This window comes from Struthio camelus, chromosome 4 (genome assembly GCF_040807025.1).
Source record: "Struthio camelus isolate bStrCam1 chromosome 4, bStrCam1.hap1, whole genome shotgun sequence".
In the NCBI taxonomy this organism is placed as follows: domain Eukaryota; kingdom Metazoa; phylum Chordata; class Aves; order Struthioniformes; family Struthionidae; genus Struthio; species Struthio camelus.
The window spans coordinates 7911450-7933393 of record NC_090945.1 but is presented as its reverse complement, the minus strand read 5'-3'; the positions used below and the strand labels follow the sequence as shown (position 1 = coordinate 7933393).

General features: G+C 40.7%; 2 protein-coding genes across 6 annotated transcripts in view; one reads left to right on the top strand and one right to left on the bottom strand.

Annotated features, from left to right (window-relative positions):
- MTHFD2L (methylenetetrahydrofolate dehydrogenase (NADP+ dependent) 2 like) overlaps positions 1–3242 on the bottom strand; it is a 37569-nt gene extending 34327 nt beyond the window's left edge. For 2 of the 3 annotated variants that reach the window (XM_068940932.1, XM_068940933.1), the window contains exon 1: positions 3100–3242. In XM_068940932.1, coding sequence (XP_068797033.1) covers positions 3100–3242 — 143 coding nt within the window. Of the gene's footprint in view, positions 1–1842; positions 2575–3099 lie in introns of those variants that run through there. The other variant, XM_009683849.2, reaches the window with a different exon arrangement.
- RASSF6 (Ras association domain family member 6) overlaps positions 3186–21944 on the top strand; it is a 152591-nt gene continuing 133832 nt past the window's right edge. For all 3 annotated transcript variants that reach the window (XM_068940931.1, XM_068940930.1, XM_068940929.1), the window contains exons 1-2: positions 3186–3302; positions 10569–10664. The gene's annotated coding sequence lies outside the window, so the exon portion shown is untranslated. The remainder of the gene's footprint in view (positions 3303–10568; positions 10665–21944) is intronic.

Sequence of the window (21944 nt, the reverse complement as noted above, 5' to 3'; positions counted from 1 at the left end):
TACCTAGCTATAAAATTAACTCTGGCAGCCAAGAAGTCATGCCTTAAATATATAACTAAGTAGAAACTTAAAATATTTTGTCATTTTCCTTAGTTGCACTATAATAAAGTCCTTTCCTTTTAGTTACAGGTTACAAAAATTGTGTACGCAACCTTTCCTGGGAAAGAAGACTTCAAAAATGTCAAGTATAAAAATAGCAAATATTGTAACATATTGATGCTTCCTTCCTAGGGATATAATCTAGATAGCTTTACTTCTTCAAGGGAAAGTGTTATTCAGTAACTATACCAAACAATAAAACATCAGCTATAGAAAAAGGCTACATCCCAGCATGCTAGTCAAGTCACTGAAATTGGAAAATTATTAATTTGAACACTATCTACATGGCAAACTTGACTGGGGTAATGACAAGAGCTTGTAAGTGTTACTCTGCCCCTGCGCTTTACTATCATCCCACCCACCCATGGATGGTCCTTACTCTGACAGGAGCAGAGCCAGACATTCTGAAGTTAAAACTGTCTCCATCAGCTGGTGACATACCAGCATAATTCTGGTAATTTAGATTATTACTTAAGGTGAAATCTCCAGTCCCTTTTTACAACTGCTCTGCATTACAAAGCTTCTGTGATGGACAGAATTCTGCAGACAACCAGAAAAGAAACATGCGCCACTGAAGCCTGTGTGAACCGATGACAGAGCAATTCACATACTACATCTTCATTCTTAGCGCAGCCAGCGACTTGCAGAACATGACAGAAATAAAGATGTCATCTGCTCTTCTAAACGTATACACTACAAGCCCAAGATGATATAGTGCATCACAGTGAGATCTTCTCAGTCTCATATATGCCATACTTTTCAAAGAAAACCTCTGTCAAATCATTATTAGAGGAGCACATATTTTTCCAGTTCTGCTAAAAGTAGTAAATGGCAACTAAGAACAGAACTAGTCCCACAGCTACAGAAAACCACGTACTTGTGTCAAAACCAACAGAACTGGATCCTCTGCCATATAGATCAGCAGAACATAAAGAACAGCTATGAAGTCTGACATATACTTTTATTATCACAATATCGGTCTCCAACCTTTGTGTGTTTGAAAATATAAAGCAACTACAACACCTTCAGCGTAAGCTAGTTGCCACCTGCTTTACTGGGTGAACTTACAGGTCAGTATTTAACATAGCTCCAGGATAAATCAAAGGATGGACCTGCAAGAGGTGAAACCCTTCCTTCCACCCCCAGACAAGCGTTCACAGTTGCCATGCTGCGATATCAACACCGGAGTTTCAGTTCAACCAGCACATCAAATGAAATGCACAGGGTAGCAGAGGTGGCAAACTGGATGGCTATCATGTCAGAGTGCATCCCTCTCCCCCTAGGGACCCATCTTACTGCAAACACTGGCAGTTCCCTGCACACTGCAGTGCTACGTGAGAGATGCAGCGGCCACAGCTTTTATTTTTTCATACTCGTGCTGAAGAACAAAGCAGCACTTAAGTTCCACGCTACCTGTCTCTTAGAAGACAGAGAAATGCAGTGAGATGAGTAGTTACCATTACAATTCTCTTCATGTAGAAAGTGAAATTATTTAGCAAAGAAAATGAGATGAATTCACAACCTATTAGCACAAATAAACCCAGAAACCAAAAACATTAATACACAGCAGTTCAGGAATGAAAAAAAGAAAAGAAAAGCTCTTTGAAGTACCAAGAGCAAACACGTTTTAAAGTCAGATTTCCCTCAACGAGGATTAAGCATGCAAGGCCTAATTGCAAGGGCTCTCCGACTCCCCACCGGAGTAACAATGCCCGCCTCGCAGTCCTCCCCCACTCGCAGTACCTCAGCCGCCGGGTTGCAGATGCCACACAGAGGCAGGAAAATCCCATTTTCAAGGGACTCAACTAAGCCACCGCTCTCCACGCTCCGGCACGCCGCGAGGTCCCGGGACATCTCCGGCCCGCCCCCGCCACCCCGCTCCCGGCCGTTGACTCCCGGGAGAAAGAGGCGAGTGTGCCGGGAGTGGGGCCCCGGCGCTGCCTCAGGGGCGGCGGCGGCCGCCCTGTCAGCGCGCCGCACCCTCGAGGGCTTCCAGGGCGACTGTTAAACGGCCGCGGCGCGCAAGGGGAAGGGGGGGGGAGAGAGAAGGAGATCGCCTCAGGCGCTCGCGGGCTTCCAGGGCGACCGTTAAACGGCCGCGGCGCGTGAGGGTGGGGGGGGAGGTCGTCTCAGGCGCTCGCGGGCTTCCAGGGCGACCGTTAAACGGCCGCGGCGCGTGAGGGTGGGGGGGGAGGTCGTCTCAGGCGCTCGCGGGCTTCCAGGGCGACCGTTAAACGGCCGCGGCGCGTGAGGGGGGGGGGAGGTCGTCTCAGGCGCTCGCGGGCTTCCAGGGCGACCGTTAAACGGCCGCGGCGCGCGAGAGTGAGGAGGGGTCGCCTCAGGCGCTCGCGGGCTTCCAGGGCGACCGTTAAACGGCCGCGGCGCGTGAGGGTGGTGGTGGGGAGGTCGCCTCAGGCGCTCGCGGGCTTCCAGGGCGACCGTTAAACGGCCGCGGCGCGTGAGGGTGGGGGGGGGGAGGTCGTCTCAGGCGCTCGCGGGCTTCCAGGGCGACCGTTAAACGGCCGCAGCGCGCGAGAGTGAGGAGGGGTCGCCTCAGGCGCTCGCGGGCTTCCAGGGCGACCGTTAAACGGCCGCGGCGCGTGAGGGTGGGGGGGGGGGGGAGGTCGTCTCAGGCGCTCGCGAGCTTCCAGGGCGACCGTTAAACGGCCGCGGCGCGTGCGGGTGGGGGGGGGGAGGTCGTCTCAGGCGCTCGCGGGCTTCCAGGGCGACCGTTAAACGGCCGCAGCGCGCGAGAGTGAGGAGGGGTCGCCTCAGGCGCTCGCGGGCTTCCAGGGCGACCGTTAAACGGCCGCGGCGCGTGAGGGTGGGGGGGGGGGAGGTCGTCTCAGGCGCTCGCGAGCTTCCAGGGCGACCGTTAAACGGCCGCGGGCCGCCCCGCGCGCTCGGCTCGCCACTCCCGAAAGGGTGCTGCCTGCCGTGCCGGGAAGAGGAGGAGGAGGAGGAGGAGAGAGGATGCAAATGCTCCGAGGTGTCGCGTACCTGGCGGCGCTGCGCGGGGAGCTGCTGGTGCCGTAGGCGGCTTCAGGCGCTGGGCGCGAGAGGACTCGCCACCTCCTCAGCGGCAGCAAGCCAGAGCGGAGCACACAGGAGGAGGAAGAGGAGAAGGAGGCTGCTGCCGCCATTTCGGTCTCGCCGAGCGGAAGCGCCGGCGCGCCAGCTGAGCGACGAAGGGAGGAGCCAAGGCAAGCAGCGAGCCCGGGGCCGCGCCGGGGAGGGCAGGGCAGGGGCGGCGCGGCGCGGCGCGGCGAGGAGGTGTCTGGCGGGCAGCGCGATGGCCCCGGCGTTGCCGGGTAGCGGGAGTTGCCGCTGGTCGCCGTGACAGAGGCGGCGAGCCTCAGGGGCATGATGAACACACCTTACAGCAAAATTCAAACTGCGCGGCCAGGGAAGGCGAACCTGTGGGTTTGCGTGCTGGAAGGGTGAGCAGCACGGCTCCCTCCGGGCTACGCTGCAGTGTTTTGTGGAATTGTGGCGGGAACTTCTGCAAGTGATGTCCCTGGGCGGGAAGGCTGGCAAGGCTTTCGGGCCAGTCGTCTCTGCATTGGCATCCTTTGAGCCATGTGAACTTCAGTTCCCGCTAAAACGTGGTATGGGCAAATCCGATGCCTAGTGAGCGTTACAGAGGAAAGCATCAGTGCGCTTCGTGATTTTCAGCCCTATCTCCTTGTTTTCCCAGTGGATGTCTCGTCCCCTTCCTTGCAGCGCACTTATTGCTGCTTTCTGTCTTATTTTACGCTAGATTTTTGACTATGTGCAAAGGAGGAAAGAAAACAAAATGAAGTCTAAAATAACATGTACAAAACACGCCAAAGTAAAAATGGCAACCTCATCTGCAATATTGAAGCTACTAACAATTAGTAAATTCCTTTTTGAAGCTCGTGAATGCTTTCCGAAGATACAGTGGATTATTGAAACTGCAGTTTTTACTATGGCAATTTTTTGAGCAATTCACTGTTCATATAAGGAACATGGTTTAGGTGCGTCCACAGACAGCATGTGTAGTGTTTTTTTAAATCATTTTTCCATCTAGAATCTTACTATCTTCCATTATTGTGGATCCTACATATATTGTCCCCTTTCACTTGCCATCTCTTATTTTATGAACAGTAGCAACACTAAACTTCATGCACTCTCTGGTATTGACTATCTATCTTAATTGTAAAGCCTTATTAAAAAGGATATTTACCCAAGATTTATTGACACAGCTGTATACACTGTCCCTTCCTTTCTTGATTATTTCTTACTAGTATCCTGTTTCAAGAAAACTGAATGTGTGAGGACCTAGGAAGTCCCATAAAAATTGAGGGTCCCGAAACAGATAAATCTTTAAGATAGAACAAAGATGTATCTTTAATTTTTAATCTCTCTTATCCAGCATCTAAAGAACTGGAGGTGATGGATATAAATTGAATATTTAAGCTCATTTATAAAAAATTGTCCATATGTTGAGTATCTTTCTTTTTAGGACTGGTATTGATATTGATGTTGCCGTAAAAACAGAGACATTTAAATGTGGCTAGATTTAACTTTTCGTTAAATCAAAGTTGTTATCTCTAGTACATTAACTAGTGCTTTACTTAGTCTAATAGTTAGCACTCCAAATGAGACTATGCCTATATAGAAACAATAATTTAATAAAAGTTACCTGTCTTTTATTATACTGATCTTAACTCACTATTTTTAAGCTAATGCATATATCTATATCCTATATCTGATCTTCCATTTAGAGCAAAAAGTTAGAATGGTTACAAAGCTAAAGGGGAAAATGAGACATTGTTCTTTATCTATAAGCAGCTTCACGCTATGACTCCAAATCATCAGTATTTCTTTAGCTGTTGTACGCTGCCTGGGATCACAGATCCTCAAGCTAAATGCTGACACTTTAAATGCCAGTATTAAGTGTTCTGTTAATTCTTATTCTCATACTAATCACTTTGGCAGATGAGATGGGAAAAGGAATGAAAGTAACCTTAAAAGACCTTAAAAGTAGGGTAGTTGAAGGAGAAATATATCATGAACAGATGGTAAGACAGATTAAAAGAAAGAAAATTTTGAAGACAATCACGGAAAACGGGATGAGGAGATGAAAAAAATAACAGCAGTCCTAAAAGTTAGAGTTACAGAGAATAAATTTCTGTCAAAATTTTTCTTTTCTTTAGGATGACACTTCTGCAAAATTTCTCCAGTCATTTTTTATACGACGTGTATACTTGGCTGCAAAACTTCGAATTGCTGTTGCTGGAGTTTTCCACAAAATGTCCACCAAATTCTTTTCTGGCAAATCAGTGCATCAGAAAAAGCAGTTGTTTTATAAATGTTTCTGATAAAATTTGATATACCAATTGTGACTTGAGAACTGCTTTATTTCAAAAGTACATCGGTTATGAACTGACAAATACAGCCAAGCATACTCTTCCATTCAGTGATGCTAAGCTCAACAGAAAGGCATAGTTACCCATTATCTTTTAGGCAAACGTTACCTTTACTATTAGTAGGACTCCTGCTATTCATACTGACCACTACAGACAAATAAAAATAGGTTGTTCCTTTTCTATAGTATGAGGAAGAAACCTTTTTTTATGCCAATCTTGTAATTGTCTTCTAGCAACCCTCCATTTTCTATGATTCTTGTTTGTTCAGACAGAGAACAAATTGAGACTATTTTTAACATACGTTATTTTTATTAGTTAAACTCATAAAGAGCTAAGGAAGCAAAGGGAAGCAAGTGGGTTACATGACAGTTATACACTGTTTATATACCGCTCAATAATGTAAGTTTTTTTCAAGCAGAGATAATCAGACCATATTAAGAGTTACCAATGTCTTATCACAGGTAGTGATTTTATCAAAGTTATTTTCTCAATAGAGAATAGAAATCAATACCAGGAATAAAAAAATGAATCCTGTGTTGGTAGGCACTGTTTAGCACCTAATTGTTTGCTGTATTTGGTATGTTCTAAAAAGCCTAGTAGGGATGCACTGAATCTTCGAAGCTCCCAATGTGTAGGTGGCCACCTCAGCTTTGTCCTTAAAGCTGCATCTAGCAATGCACACATAAAAAATGCTATTTATGTCAGTAGTTCGCACCAAACTAATACACTGCCCTTCCTTACCATGTCTTAAAAAGAATAATCTCTTAAGTGCATCACTGCTACAATAACAATGTTTATAATGAGCAGCTAGCAGGGCATAGCCTACAAAAAAGGATCACATTACAGTCAGTCATTATACAATATATTGTGTAGAAAAATTTTATGAAACTACTACAGTAATACATATCAGTATGCCTATTATCCACAAAAGTGCACAGAGGAAATTGGAACAAAGGATGAAGCTGAAAATATGAGGCAATTTACTTTGCATAACACTTAAGGAGGAGCTAGGTATTGACAGTTCTGAAGAAGGTGGGTATTCATAACAGGTTCTTTTCAAATATATTGTACTTTGTGTACTTTTATGTAGGTGTTGTAAGGGTGTATAGCTTTTCAGTATTGCTTTGGGCATTAACAATTCCTTCAACTTAAAATTATCGCTTAATTATTTTGCGTTTGGAAGGGAAGTCGAACATGGCTCTTTGGTAAGAAGCCATATCACTGTTCTCTCATCTTATGGAAACCTATATCAGGAAACACTCCATTACAAAAAATTTTGTACTTAATTTGTGAGCAATTTCTTTTCGTATCCTGGAGGAATATTATGTCTTTCCATTCACTACTCCACTTCCATCTCTCTTTTTCTTTCCAGCTTTTGAAAGGTGTACATTTGTATAAGACAAAGAGGTTTAGAACAGAGGTGAACCATCCCCTATTTCTTAGTGTTAGTTTAAGAAAAACTGAGGCTATGACGTTATTACCTGTAACCGTTAGATAGCCTTATATTTTAAGAAAAATTTTTTTTACTGGCTTTTTGCTTTCTAGCAGTGCTTTTTTGTATTCTGCCATGCCCCCACGCTATTTTCAAAAGACAGCAATATAGAGGAAGAGCATGCTAATGTATTTTAACAAACTCTGCTCAAGAACCTATGATTTGGCGTTTACAGCGCCTGCTGCAGTCTTCTCTACAGTACAGAACATTTCTTAAAGCCTGAAGAGTTCTCCTTCATTAATACATGCTCAACTCTGTGTATGTGTTTATATGTACGTGTATGTATGTTATTATGTACCGTGATGATAACTTGCCTGTGTATCCCGCTCCATCATCAACATCGATAATCAGGCTATGCCTTCATGTTGTATTTGTAAAGTCTGTAGCTGTATTAGGATAATTATAAATGCTGGAGTTTGCCTTCCCTTGTTTTCAATGTCATGTTGTAAGCTAGCCACGAGGCGGCAGTAATCCCATACGTTATTCCAGCTTTATGCTGTTACTTGGCGGTGTGGTGCCTTCCTAAGGGCAGTATTTTGGAAGTCAAAGTCTGGTTTGAATGTCACCAAGAACGTTATTGACGGCCTTAACTACAGCTATTTCTTTGTAGTCATTATTCTGTACCATAAAAATCAGAGCCTAGAAACATGTTGAATGCATGTTGTTCTGCAGAAAATGGAAGAGAAGTAGACTGAAGACTGAAATTCGTATTTAGGACCTTGAACAGAAACATACGCATCAAAGCATAGGCAATCCTTTAAAAAGCATCTTCCTTTGCTTTCCATAAAACTATTATGAGTCATCAGGCTACGAAACAACACCATGTGCACCACAAAAGCCTTGGCCCGAATATATTGTTTTAAGGCAAGAAATGAATACGTTTACCGAGTCTGTTATCTAATGAGACTTTTTTTTTTTAGCTTAGTTATTCTGGCTTAACTTTCTTACGGATTCCAGGGCAGTAACCACTTAGTGCTTCCAGAGGGCTAAAGTTTATGGATGCAGCTGTGAGTTATAACTAGCATCCGTTGTCTGGCATAGTCTCACCTGGAAATGTCCTCTTAAGTGAGTACATATTGGAAGCAGTGATATGAATTAGGTAGACTGTGTCACTCAGTATCAGTGCACTGTATCTCTACAGAGGTCCTAAAGGTCGAGTATGTACTCACCCATGGATAACGTGATTTCCCATTTATTTTCTTTCTCACATATTTTTAATGTGATTTTGCCAATACCCGATTGAACCATTTTCCTAAAGTGATAGTGACATGTTTACTCCCTAAAGATACTGCTCTGAAACCTGTTTGAAACTATATCTGTGCTATCTGGTATGCCGCTTCACTTTTTTAAGCTGACAAGGGAAATTAGAAATATCACTTGAACAGATTCAAAGATACATATTAAGAGGCTATGCAAACTAGTGTTAGAGGTAAGAGAAGAGAACGCATCTGTCTTGAAAGCTGTGGCTTTCTAAAATCACTTTCATAAAGCTCCGGAAAGTGAAACACTAACCGATCTGGATTTTAATGCTCATGACTCTAAGAGTGAAAAGATGCCATACATTCAGTTACCGCTTCAGCAAGGCAGTCCTTTCAGGAGATTTATTTGAGATTTTCTTGCTTTCACGTCCCTAATACAGGACCTCTTTGAGTTTCATTGCCAGGCCAACAGCCTGTTGGAATTTTTCAATTTTTCTTATGTTACTTATGTCAAGTTTTCCCTTTTCTGATATTATGTCATTGATTTATGCCACTATAAATATCATAGGGCCATCTCAGTTTTCAGGAGAGTTCATACTAACAGGTATCTTGTCAACCTTTTGTTCTTTGGGCAAGATACTAACTTCCTTCTTTTAGCAGGATATGTATCTATTTTTATTCTTACTATGAAGTAGTTCTTTCAGCTAAAGCAGTCCTGCCATGTAAATTAAAGCCTACCTTTCCTCTGCACTCTGTCTTAATAATGCACTAATGCACTTTAAAGAAAGAGCCTTATACTGGAAACAATAGAAAATACCTCTTTATCTGAAACAGGAAAATTCTAGTGATAAATGTGGGATCAAATTTTGAGCAAGGGCTCTAGTATTAGTTTAAAAAAGTAAATAAAATAAGAATCAATGACCACAGCAGTATATATTTATAAAGCCCTTCACAAACTGGAACGCTTCAAGTGCATGTTATTGGATGCTTCCAGGACGTGTTTTCACGGAGCAACAAGCTACATGAAGTTTGATTTGATTTTAAATGACTCAACAGATTGTGTTATTGCACTGCTATTACTAATAGTAACAGCTATTCCTAAATAGTAATGAGCCCCAACTTTCATAATATATTTGCCTAAGTAGATAATATTTTGATCTTTCCACTGTTTTACATAATTAGCCAAACAAACCAAGTAGCCTATCTGTTCAGATACTAATGACGTGCAGGAATTGTAAAATGTTATCTAAGTAGAGTCTGCCCAAACCGTGTCATTTTCCAGTCCAGTTTGGATCAGCTAAATTTGCAAGTCAAGGATATTTCTTTTCCCAATAACTCTTTCTGAACACCATTATTCTTTATAGATCTATACTCAAGCGAAAACAAGGTATCCAGTTGGTGCTTGAGCTCTTAGCTATTGAGTAAAAAGGGCAGGGACCACACATTGTCAGCCTTGGGAAGCTTCTCTTAAGCTTAATGACATATCTTATTTGTGTTTATATTCTCTTTTAGGTTGTTTTTTAATGATTAAGAAGTATAAACGTTGCCAAGAGTTTTAGTGTGTAGTTTAACCACATATTACAAATTATGGCTGATGGAGATCCTTCCATGGATCTTGCTACAGATTATTCTCAAAAGAAGGTCACAGGGAAATTGTTTTTCTGATAGCATGCATCAGCAAAACATAAGAACAGTATTTTATGTTGCTCTTACTCTGTTATGCAGATATAACTAGCACTGCTACTGAATGAAACAGATGTCGTTATGAGTTTAAAACCAAGTAAATCCACACTGAGGTCCCCAACCGACTCATAGTAATCTTCATTCTTGTGACTTGGCAAAACAAAACGTTATTGAACCTTTTTTTGTTGTCGTTGTTAGATCTACTCACTGGATGACAAAAATTTCTGGCAACAAGCTCATTTTTGTGCAGTCTCAGAGAGTAATTTATCTTCAATTCATGTGCAAAACTAAAAAATAATGGAAATTACAAAGTCAGGTCACAATTTTCAACATGACATTCATGTTAAAATTCAGATAAGGTTTTGGTACAGCTAAAGGTATCCATATGAGACTCTTGTCTCCAAGCTCTCCACGTTTTCTTTATTGAAAACATATATATTGTCCAAAACTTTCCTGAAAAATGTATAGATCCCCAAATAGCTGTCATCTGCTTAGTACAGCTACTGTTCTTTTATCCTTATACATCTTTACAGTTTCACCATCCTTTATTTTGGAGGACTCTACAGATGTAGCAACAGTGCCGGTGGCGCAAAGTTCCCATCAGTTTGTATCTGCTCTTTTATGGCACAAAATTTCTGTCCGATACAGAGTTAAAATTCTCCAGCTTTCCATCACTGACTGTTTGTTCTGTTTTCCTTTCAGGCAAGGATGGATGGTCCCTTCCAGCACTTCATTTCTGGGGGCTGAAGAGGTATTTTGTTGTGAGTGAACTGTGCAAAGCTAGCGTTTATGACTGAGGTGAGTGGCTGATTGAATATGATGAGCAGGGCTGTAAAGTACTGAAAACACGCTGGGGAAAAGCTAGAAATTGTTTAGTGACCTTGGGCTGGGGAGGGACAACGGTAGGTTTGGGTTAACTTGGTGAGTTATTCTCCGAGTGCTGTTCTTTTTGAAAGACTCCTTTATGTGCTGACAAGGTGAATTGGTATCCCTGGAGTAAGAGACTTGGGTATGCCACTGTTGGAGGAACCAGTTGCAGGCAGTTGGCTATGAGCTGGCAGCAGCAGAACTGCAGAAAAAAGTGCTCATATGGATATAGGAAAAAGTGCAGATGATCTTGGGTCTCGTGTCTTGGAGAGAAGGGCACAGGAGAAAACATAAAGAAATGCTCAGAATGTTCTGGTTAAAGTATTTAAAGTGATCTTTGTGCTAGTAAAAATGTATTTAATACCCTTACGATGATGGAAGCAGTGTTCTTGGAAAGCAGAAAACACCAGTCAAAATGAAAGTGCGTGTTAAAGCCAGAAAAATCTAGTATATTACATGATCTTAATTTGAAAAGAAATAACTAGGTCTTTTAAAATCAATCCCTTATTCAATATATTTCTCAGCATCTGCATCTGTTTGCTTTCCCTGGAGATTTTTATAACATATGACATAACTGTATTTTCCTTGCTCTTGGAGCTGGAGTCTTTACCACTTTAATCTGGATTTAATTATAGAGCTGATTTAAAGCTAGTATTTAATGAAGGAGACAGGACTAGCAAAGTTGTCAGAATAAGAATAATTGGTATGGGGTATATTATATTTATTGTCTGGAAACTACAGAAACTGTGTTACTGTGGAAGTTGTCAGGAAACTAGCACTTTATTGAAAGGTCAGTAATACAATAAAAGTTGCAAAGAGTCTGTGCAAGACTTCCTAGCAATAGAATATGACGCTATCAAAGTCCGTGGAAAGGGAGCACCAAATGCAGGTACTAAGTACAGCAGATTGCCTGAGATTGCATACTTAGGGTGGATATCAAGAGTGGAGCTATGCTGCTAGCAGGTGAGAGAGTATGAGAGAAACTCTGGGTTGAGGAGAAAAGTCAAATTTATGCTGACATGCACAGTTAGGAATGACAAAGACAAACTGTTCTTAGTATAATTCTGTTAAATAAGAAGATGAGCTTTGCTTTTAACGCCACTTGTTTCACATAGAAAACTTATGTGTTATTTCTCATTTGTGCAAAGCCCGTTCTGCGCAGGGCATAAGAACCTGTCTTTTATTTAGCCTGATTGTGGAAACCGCATGAACTACAAGGCTTTCACTGGGAATGTGTACAACTACTTCGTTCAGTATTATTATTCAAATAATACTGGCAACCTCCACCTCAGGACCTTATAATAATTGTTGCTAGCTGGGCAAGTTAATTTCTGATTGCTGTTCATTTTGGGAGATACCCTCCATGTGGAAGAGGACTGATGAACTGGTATCCTTTGAGCAAAACACTTGGCTGTGTCATTGCTGGAGCAGATGTTCCTCTATTTTTAGTGCTAAATGGAGTGTTCTTTTCAAGAAATTTTCCGGCTTCCCCATAGAAGTAATTGCAGACAACTGATAACATTACTCAGACGGTAATAGTAACCATCTTTGAGTACTCTTGTGAGTTACCAGTTTCAAACTTCTTAATGAAGTACTCCGCTTCTATGATCTAGTTATGGAGAACAAACCTATTTCTTGACCATTCCTTTGGATATCTTACATGTTTTCAGTTGATCAAGTTTATTACAATGCTGCACAAATACCGTGAGAGCTTGGGAAACTATTACACTAATCACTTAAAGCTGTAACTTTAGATGGAAACTCTCCTTCCAGTTCCACATTACAGGTCAAAAGAAATAGCTGCAAGGGTTAAACACATTTTTAAGCTGCAACGACAGACTTGATGTGACGGTGTAAGTTTGGCTGTCTCCAGGCATTTATCTGAAGCTCTTAGCCTACTGTCAGACTTAAATTTCTTCATGCTTACTATTTTGAGAATTTCAAAGAACTGATAACCTGAGGTCTTATTTCCAGCAAAGGACTCTAAAACATCACAGAATTTTGATGCTTCTTGATTTACTAGCATTTATGGTTGGGCAATATACTCCCGTGCTGAAAATTGGGTGGGAGGCAAAAACCCAGAGTTGCACAAGATATTTCCATTGCTGTTTTAGTGGATTAGTTTGTGTATGAAGAAAAACATATGACATAGAACAGGAGGGAAGAATTATAACAGTCTTCACTGATGCACAATTTTCAAAAATGGCGTATAAAATAGGCACGTATTGCAAAAGGCAAATTACCTCTTTTAGCTCTTGAGGAGAACTGGTTGTTGCCAGTTTTTAGCTGCAGTCTTTGGTGTGCACTAGGCAGTATGTACAAGTGAAAATTCTGCCTTGGACACTTGAGATTTTGCAAATTTCTACTTTGGTCAAGTGAAGCCAGACATAGTTCTCTCTGGAATCTATGCTATTCCTGAGACAAACATGTTGCAACAGGAAAATATGATGATGATGATTTCTGATAGAATCCATCCTCTTGAGGAAACCTTCTTACATTTGCAGAAGCACTGTAGTTCCTTCAGTGGTGGCCAGAGCAGGCAGGACTTTCTAAAAGGTGTGGAGAAGGAGCAGTAATCTCAGGTCACTTGTGAGTGGCAGGAAGGGAATGATGTGAGGGAAAGGAAAAGAACATATTTCATACTACTCAGAGGTGTGGATTAGTGGTGCCAAGGTTGGGGACAGAGATTGTTTACCTCCGATGGTTCCCGAGTGCCAGCGAAGGAGACAGTTTTCATATACCTTGGTTTGCTCTCACCTGGTTTATCAAAACTGAGAATGCTTTGTTTTTGCATTGCAGTAAGACACCACCTGTCCATGTGCCAATTTTCTGCACGAGAGATGGAAAGGGTTAGGGATAAATCCAACTTCTCCTAACTGTGATAGACTATTGAGCTGTGTACACACTGCTTTCATGAGAAAGACCATTTTGAGTGAGATCCACCTAGCCCGGCTTCCTGTTTCTGACAGTGACCAAAAACTTAATTCTAAGGAAGAATATATGAAGACATATGTAGCGAGTTTCCTAGAATCACTTCCATACTTCCAATAATTCGTTTTTCAGGAACTTTCTGACCAAGGCAGCGGTCTTTGGACTTTTTGTCATACACATTATCCACTGGAAACTCTTGTAAACTTCTAATATTTACAACATCCTGTGCTACGACTTAGTTACAAGTTATGTGATTAACCACCACCTTTTGGTTTCCGGCCTGTTTGCTGGAGTCAAGCAGCTGATTATGTCTGCGTAATCCCAAAGTATTAAGATACAAAAGAGTAAATATGGGCCACTTGTTATAGTGGCCTTTCAGTACAAATATCTATCTGTAACATTGCTTTAAAGAGGATACACTTCCTTCTCCAGTCTCTTATGAAAGTCGCAATGCTTTCCCAGAAAAGCCTGATTTGTCACTGTAACCTAAATAGAATAGAATGCTGAATTTCAGGCCTTCCTGCCCCTCACACAACAAACCAGAGGGCCATTCATCCCTCTGGAATGGCCTGTGTAGTCCCGTTCGCAGTAAAACCATGTGGTAAAAAACTCTTTATTGTACCCTAAATAGCTTCATGCAAACCACCCAAGGGTAATTGTGAAAACAAGCCAAAACAAGAAATTAATAAATTGCAGGATATGTTAAAACTGGGAACATGTATTTGATTTCATAATTGCTTCTGTATTCTTGTCTTTGTCATAACCGCATAAATACCATACATGAGCACAGCAGAGTTCAGAGAATGTAGTAACCAAACAAATGGTTTACTCATTCTGGGTAAAAGTACAGGAAGATTTGCAGCTTCATGTTCTGGTCCCTCTCAGTCATCAGACAAGATCTAGATCAAGTTTGGTGTTCTACAAGGTGTTACAGACCTCGGCAAAGAGTCCTTTGCAGTGCGATCCTGCGAGGGTTCACACAGCCTCCTCTCTTTGGCCCTCAGGAGAGGGGCCGTCAGGAGAGCTGTGGATGTGTCATTCCGGAGTGGTCCTGAACTGAGCACAGAATACCCACAGACCTGTTAATGTTTTTGTCTGCTATCCCTGTGTAGCCAAGCAAGCTGAAATCTTCCAAGATATTTAATTAAATTAAAACCTAATCAAATAATTAACTAGCACACTAGCTTTCTGTCTTTGTTTCACAGGTAGAATAGATTGTGCCAGATCAGTCATCCGAGTGATGAAACGAAAAGCCAAATAGTGAGTTCTGGGGAAATTAACTTCTCGGCAAGCTTAAGTCTTTTGGCCTTTTAGCCTCCTCTGTATAATATCACTCTAAGCTTGTTGTAATTAGGTAGAAAAGTACAGTTTGGTGATGCTGTGTGATTAGCAGATTTTGGAATGCTGATTAATCATTTCAACTTGAACAAACATCCCTAACTTCTTCTTAGGGAAATGGTATGCCTGGAATTAATTCAGATAGATACTCGTATCCTTTTTTAGAGAATTTTTAAAGGCTCTGGAGATACTTCTTCCCTGGGTTGCCTGTAAGATCTGTTCCAGTTATATAAAAGCATGCCTAAAACAATTGTAAAACAGAACAGTTTATTTTAAATTGTTTGTATCAGAGAATTTTGTGTGTGCATCGATATGTCAATGAAGGTTAAGTTGCCTACATGACTTTGCATAGCAAAATGCACAGCTGTTTGGGTGGCAGTGTCTTATAACCTTTCCTTCTTTTATAGAGAAAGGCCAAAGGTTTGGGGCAGTGACATAACTGTATATGGCACTTTGATACACTGTATCTGAGATGATCCAAAGCCAAAGTGATACTTACTTTTTGTATTAAAAGCCACCAAGTGAGCAAGCAATGGGCTGGATTCCCCGCTCCCTGCTGAGTTCTGTTCAGAAGTACTTGACCATGGGTACCTGACAGGTTCTCTGAAGTGGCACTGATCAGATGGAGTAACGAGGCCTGTTCTATTTTACCCCATATCTGCTTAATCTAGGGTGAGTGCAGTCGGCACGAGTGCTACAACTGCTGAGTGTTTTGTTTCAAGCAACAGTCCCCTTTGTAACAGACAAATGGGACAGAATAGGAAATTGAGCCTATTAACTACATAAAAAAGTCCTCTGATCGCTTTTCTATGCGATAATGCTCAAATAGCAATATACTGAAGAAAGGGCTTCTTTCTTTGTTCTGTTGAAGTGTTTTCATCTAGTGCAGATTCTGTGACAGAGCAGCTCTTTCCGTGTGCGTCCTCTCATGCAGAGGTCTGTCAATCGGATGTGTTTCCATTGTACTGATGTAAACCTGGGTTTGAATGAAATGAGAAGTAGGTCTTCTGGCTCTTCAGCATGAGGAACTTTCCTTAATATTCATCTAGTCCTGTTTTTATCTCTAAAGTAGATTCAAAATGCAGGGGATCTGTTAAATTTTAAAGGGAGACTGGCACTGTAGCCAAGATTTAATGTGAGATGCCCAAATATTAGCTCTCAAATGATTCTTGTGACTTTGGAAAGCACTGGTGCGTGCTCAGCTCTTTGGAAAACATCTGTGTTATTTATAGACCCAATTTTATGCTATTGGGCTGTACCTCTGTTCCCTGGTCAGTGTTCTGTAGAGGCAGATGGAGCAGGGAAGGTAGTAAGTCTGTGGTTCTGAATATATGCTCTCATGGTTTTAATTTAAATAGCTATTTCCTGATCAGTGGCAGCTATTGTGATGGTGTTGTTATTAGAGAAATATCATTTAACAGACAAAAAGCTGATGTTCAAATATGTGGTCTGTGCTGTGCTATTGACCTAACTATTGCGTATGTTTGCTGAAAGATTTGTGAGATGATGCGCAGAACTCATTTCAGGATACTTTATCACTGCTAGAAACATATCGAATGTGAATGTCAAAGGTAAAGATGATTGTTAAGATAAAAGTTAGAAACATAATTCATGTTAGCAAGTTCCGTTTTATCAGTTTGAGTCTTGATGTGAGGTGGTAAATAGAATTTTGTATCTGTATATTTTTTAATTAAAAGGCATATTGATAATAATTTCACTGTAACTGATATCAACAGTTATGTGAATCTTTTACTTTAATCTCTGTGGTTAATGGTTGGGGGTGGGCAGGAATGATCCATTAAGCATAGCAAGAATCCTGCTGTTTGAGGAACTGGCTGTGGAGACGTCCTGAACTCCTGAAAGGCAGTTCTTGTCCTACAGGGAAACAAGGTCAAACACATGATTTGGTGCCACTTATGGCCTCAAATATAAAGTGCTAGGGTTTTCAGAGTTGAGCTCCCAAAATTGTATGATAGGGTGAATTACTGAAATTTAGTGAAATTCATCTACATAAATATTAATAAGTTTAAATAAAAGATTAATGAACAGGCACATTTACTTGGATGTGCATTCATTAAGTGTATTAAAATATATTACATATGGGGAGAACTATTTTCAACATAAGCCATTTATTTTCAGTCCTTCCTGAGAATCAATAATAGCAGTCTGAAATTACTGACCTAACTTATACAATCTGACCACAGTGGGTATTTCCCCAAGAACACAGGTGTCAGCTACCTAAGTAATGTTCAGCTCCAGCCAGCTATATTATAAATTGATGCACTTTTCTTAATAGTCTGAAAATTAAGCTTTTTTCATTATTCATGACTTTGACCCCAAATATCTAAATTCTCCGTTGAGTGCATATATGCATGATACAGTTTTAAACCACTAACATTCAACAGCAAACTTGGGCTTAATTTGAATAGCTACTCTACAGGCTAGTTAGATAACAATTCTAGTTTCCTGACAGATATAAGAAAAAATGATCATGTCACACTGATTAAGCTGGTTAAGAATGTCAATAACAGAATGATGTTGATCGCTATCCCAAAAACTCGTAAAGATGGCTCCAGCCCTGCTCTTTACTGAGAGGTTTAGCTGGCGTATCCCTATTAGCTCAGGGCGTGACTGCATTGCAGTGCCTGCTCTCGTCTGTTGTGTTTCAGCCTCCCTACCTGTGGTCGCGGCAGAGCCCTTGCACTGCTTCACACCAGTGACAGCAATCCACTTCTGGATCTCAAGGGGCAGCTGAAAATGTCGTTGCTCAACAGTTCTGTCGGCAGAACATATGGTAGCTCTTCTAGTCTACTTCAGGTTATACTAGCTGAGTTATTTGAAATTTTCTTTGGCATTGCCAACTTCTGGTAGCGACACAGCTGTGAACGGTGTCTGTACTATGACAGCTACTTGCAAAATGCTTTTAATTTATGGCTTTGCCCCTTAAGAAGGTGAGCGCTGGCACAACCTCGCCACAAGGCAGCTCTAGCAGCCTAACTATAGGGGCACGTGCCCTTCACATGCAGACAAGTTTTTAACTAGAGGGCTTCCAGTAGGTGAGGAACGTGTGCTGGCAGAAAAAAGTGCTCTTTGCAGCATCTGCAATCTTCGCTGCAATTTGTGGTAGCATGGCTTTGCAGGGTAGCCTTCCCTGGGGGATGCAGACAGTGTAAAAAAAACTGTTCTGGGCAAAAGCATGCTTTTTAAAAATTTGCATTCACATTAGAACTTGAATAGCATAACTCTGTTGAGCTGAATTTATTCCGTGTTCCTAGATGGCTAAACATTTGTTTAGTGTTCCGAACGTAGATAAAACTTAGGATTTACTGATATGGAAAAAAACTCTTTTTCCTTTCTTTACATTGTTAAAACCTTAAGAGTGTTTTATGTCAAATTTTAACATATGTTTTAGAAGTATTGAGGAAACCAATCAGGATTGTGGCTGCTTCCAGTTCTGAACATCAAACAAAGGGTATTAGCTATAAAGGGTATTAGCTATAAAGAAGAGGAGAGTAAGACTAAATATTGATGTGATTTATCCTACTCAGTGTGAACTTAGCCAGAAAGCAAATATATGCTTCGTATCTGAAACCACAAAATGTTTGCAGCATGATTTTTTTTCTGAATTTGAAGCATCCTGGCTGTGTCAATTCAACAGACTTGTGTACCATATACAATTCTCCACTCCTGTTCCTGGCATGTGCTTCCTGGCCTTGTCCTTACTGCATGTGAGGGAACCTGAGTTCAGAAGGCAAAGAGAGAGCTGCGATGCCCTTCAGAAGGGCTGCTCAGTCTGGACAAAAGCAGGAGCTGCAGATCATGCACCAGTCCTGCAGCAAGGACTGTGGACTTCAGCAGGCACTATGCCATCTGAACTTTTTGACGTAGCCTTGTACCCTCTTCTCTAAATACTTTACACACGTTGGGGTGCCATCTAATAAAAAGCAATAATATATTTTTAAATACCACACTGCAAAAGATTACTGTTTCCCAGGGATTTAGTAACCTGTCAAGATCAGTTTTACTTATTGTTTGTACTTGGGTTCTGAAAATACACTGACAGGGTTTTCATTTTCCTCATAGATGCTCATCAAGAAAGCAATAGCTATCTTTTAAAAACTCCTAGCCATTATGTACAATCTGAATGAATCTGACCCTCTTTGCTTTGAAACTCTTCAGCGGAATTATCTGAAGTCTCAGACAGCAGCACCCTCAAATGCTGAGCCACCCTAAGTCTTTCATGGTGCAATTAGTAAACGTGCTTTAGTTCCAAATGGATGATAATCTTTAACTTTCACATCTAGTAGCACAGTAGAAACATTACTCTTTTGAAAGTGACATTTTGCTTGTCTAAATAGGGAAACATGAATCCAAACTATAATGGTATAACTGTACCAGCATAGTTGCGTTAGGATTACTCTAGATATGAACTTTGGATTTTTCTTACTTGCAAAGTGGAAAGAATGAACTGGAAAATATCTTTCATGTATCAAAGCAAGTGCCCTCAGCAAGTTATACCACTAAACTCATATTTTAAACTCATAACCTATGAGCTCACTTAGGCTCCTAGATTCCTCTGACTTTCAGTTTGACTTAGACTTTTACGTGCTTACATCACTTCTGAAAATGGCATTTACTCTAGGAAGTGTTCAAGGTTATTTGGAACCTTTTATCTCAAATCATAATTATTCTTCATCTTTCCTACCCATGTCCTCCTTAGATTAGTAGTTCTAAGTAGGTTTTTAAGGTGTGTCAGCTCTGACATTGTTCATTTTTGACTTTTGTTTTCCCATCCAACCACAGCAATAGCAAGGGAATAGGGGGATATTTATGCCTTCAGATAAAACAACTAATCTGCCATTGTAAAGATGTGACTAAAACCTTCTGTATATAAAAATCCTCCAGAATCAGCATGCAGACAGTTACATCTCAAAATTATTTTCTCTAAGAACATTGCAAGCCCCATGGAACAGTAGAATTTCAGGAAAGATGGTAGTCAAACTTAATTGGAATGTGCCACTCAGTTCCTGTCCATTAGCAAGTTTAAGGTATATAACTCCTTACTAACATTGCGATACTTTGTTAATCATGTGCCATGGAAGGAAAATGTTGCTAATAGTTAAGACACGATGACTAGTAAATAGGGTGTGCCTTTGGAAAAACCCTGAAATGAAAAATTGTTATTGCACAGAAGTAGAGAGAACTGGTATTTTCCATAGTTCAGTAACCTATTGGTAGTAAATACTAGTGAGTTCATCCACATGACAAGTATTTAGATATATGACAATCATGACATGAAAGCAAAAGCATCTGCAGGCTAGGTTCACTTGTAGTGTAATTCCATTGTCTTCATTGGAGCAACTTCTAGGTGGAACTTGTCTTTGTAATATCAGCAGATAAATAGGATGTTTGAGTCTCTTGTAATGATGCAGATGTAACATTTCACACCTTGTGATTGAGATGTGCAGTATGTTGTGTGGGGCAGGATAAGCAGTCATGGGAAAAGTAGACAAATAATTCAGATCATTGGAAAAATGCCATAAATTTTAAGAAATCTGAAACTGCAGTCTTTGCCATGGCATAGCTACTGAAGAAGAGCTCTAGGGAGTTCTTTCTGGTTGGCATCAAACACCTCCCCTTTAACCACCCAACTTTCCTTTGCAGGGTTTGCAAACAGTCTGATAATGTAGTAAAGATTATTCAAAGTCCCCAAAGTCCAGTTGCTATTTTGTGCAGAAGAGAGTGCTAAGATGTGGCTTTGAGGCAAAAAAAAAAAAATAGGTTTGCTATAGTGCAACCCAGGGGCAAACCTTCTGCTAGAAAGACTTATGTGTCACTTAGAGTAAAAGTAAAAATACATGAGAACAGAAGGTTGGTATGAATTTACGTCTTGTTATGTATTTTACTATAATTCTCAGTAGGAACTGTTTTTACCATTCCCTCCCACCTGGACAGTATGAAAAATCCAACTGAAGAGTTTTGTGTTCTCTTCAGGATAAATAAATTGGTAAAGAGCCCATATTTGCCAGTAAAATATTAGAATCGCATCACCACAATGCTGTTTTATTGGCTAACAAGAGCAGGTTTTTTTGTCTGTAGGAGAGATTCCTGAATGTGGTAATCTGCTGATTTAATGAGGTGGGAGGACAATCCTTCAGTGCTGTATAGCATCAGAAGGGAAGAGACCCTCATCACAATTCTTCTGGGATATTTACAACTCCCAATTTCCCCATCATTAAACCAGAAGTGATAACAGGTCTTTACCTCCTCTAGAGGAGATTCAGTCCTTTACTGTAGAAGATTCTGAAGTTATCAGAAAAATATATTTTTGTTTTCATATATCAAAGTGGAACTCCATTGATGTACTAGCCTGACAGAGCGAAATGCAACAGTACATAGTGGTTTTATAATATTATTGTTAAAATGCATCCTGAGTGTTATATCAAAAATACTATACTCCACTTGACAGTTAAATAACCTGAATATTTTCACTATCTAGGGAAATATAACAGTAGCCTAAAGAACGGTTTGTGCGTCTGTGTACTTATGTCTCCCAGTTATACTAGTTGGTCTAATAGAGATATTATCATTACCAACAAACCTTTTTTTTCTTCTCAATGAACGTTTGCTCCCTTTTGGCTTAGGATGAAGCACTGGGCAGAAGTGGCCACTACAAACCCCAAGTATTGGTATGGAAAATATTAAAATGACTGAAAAAACATTACAGTTCTTTACTAATTTTGACTCTCTGCGTATAACTAAAGAATGACACATATATTCAGCATTTTAATTGAATATTGAAAACAGGCCATTTTTATTTAGTGTGCCACAAGCCTAAAAGGTGAGCTGTTGTGTATATTCTATTTTCTCCCTTAGTGAGTCATTCTTTCCCACAAAATTTCCTACGTCTGGCATCAGAATGCCACATTTCCTTCCAACATA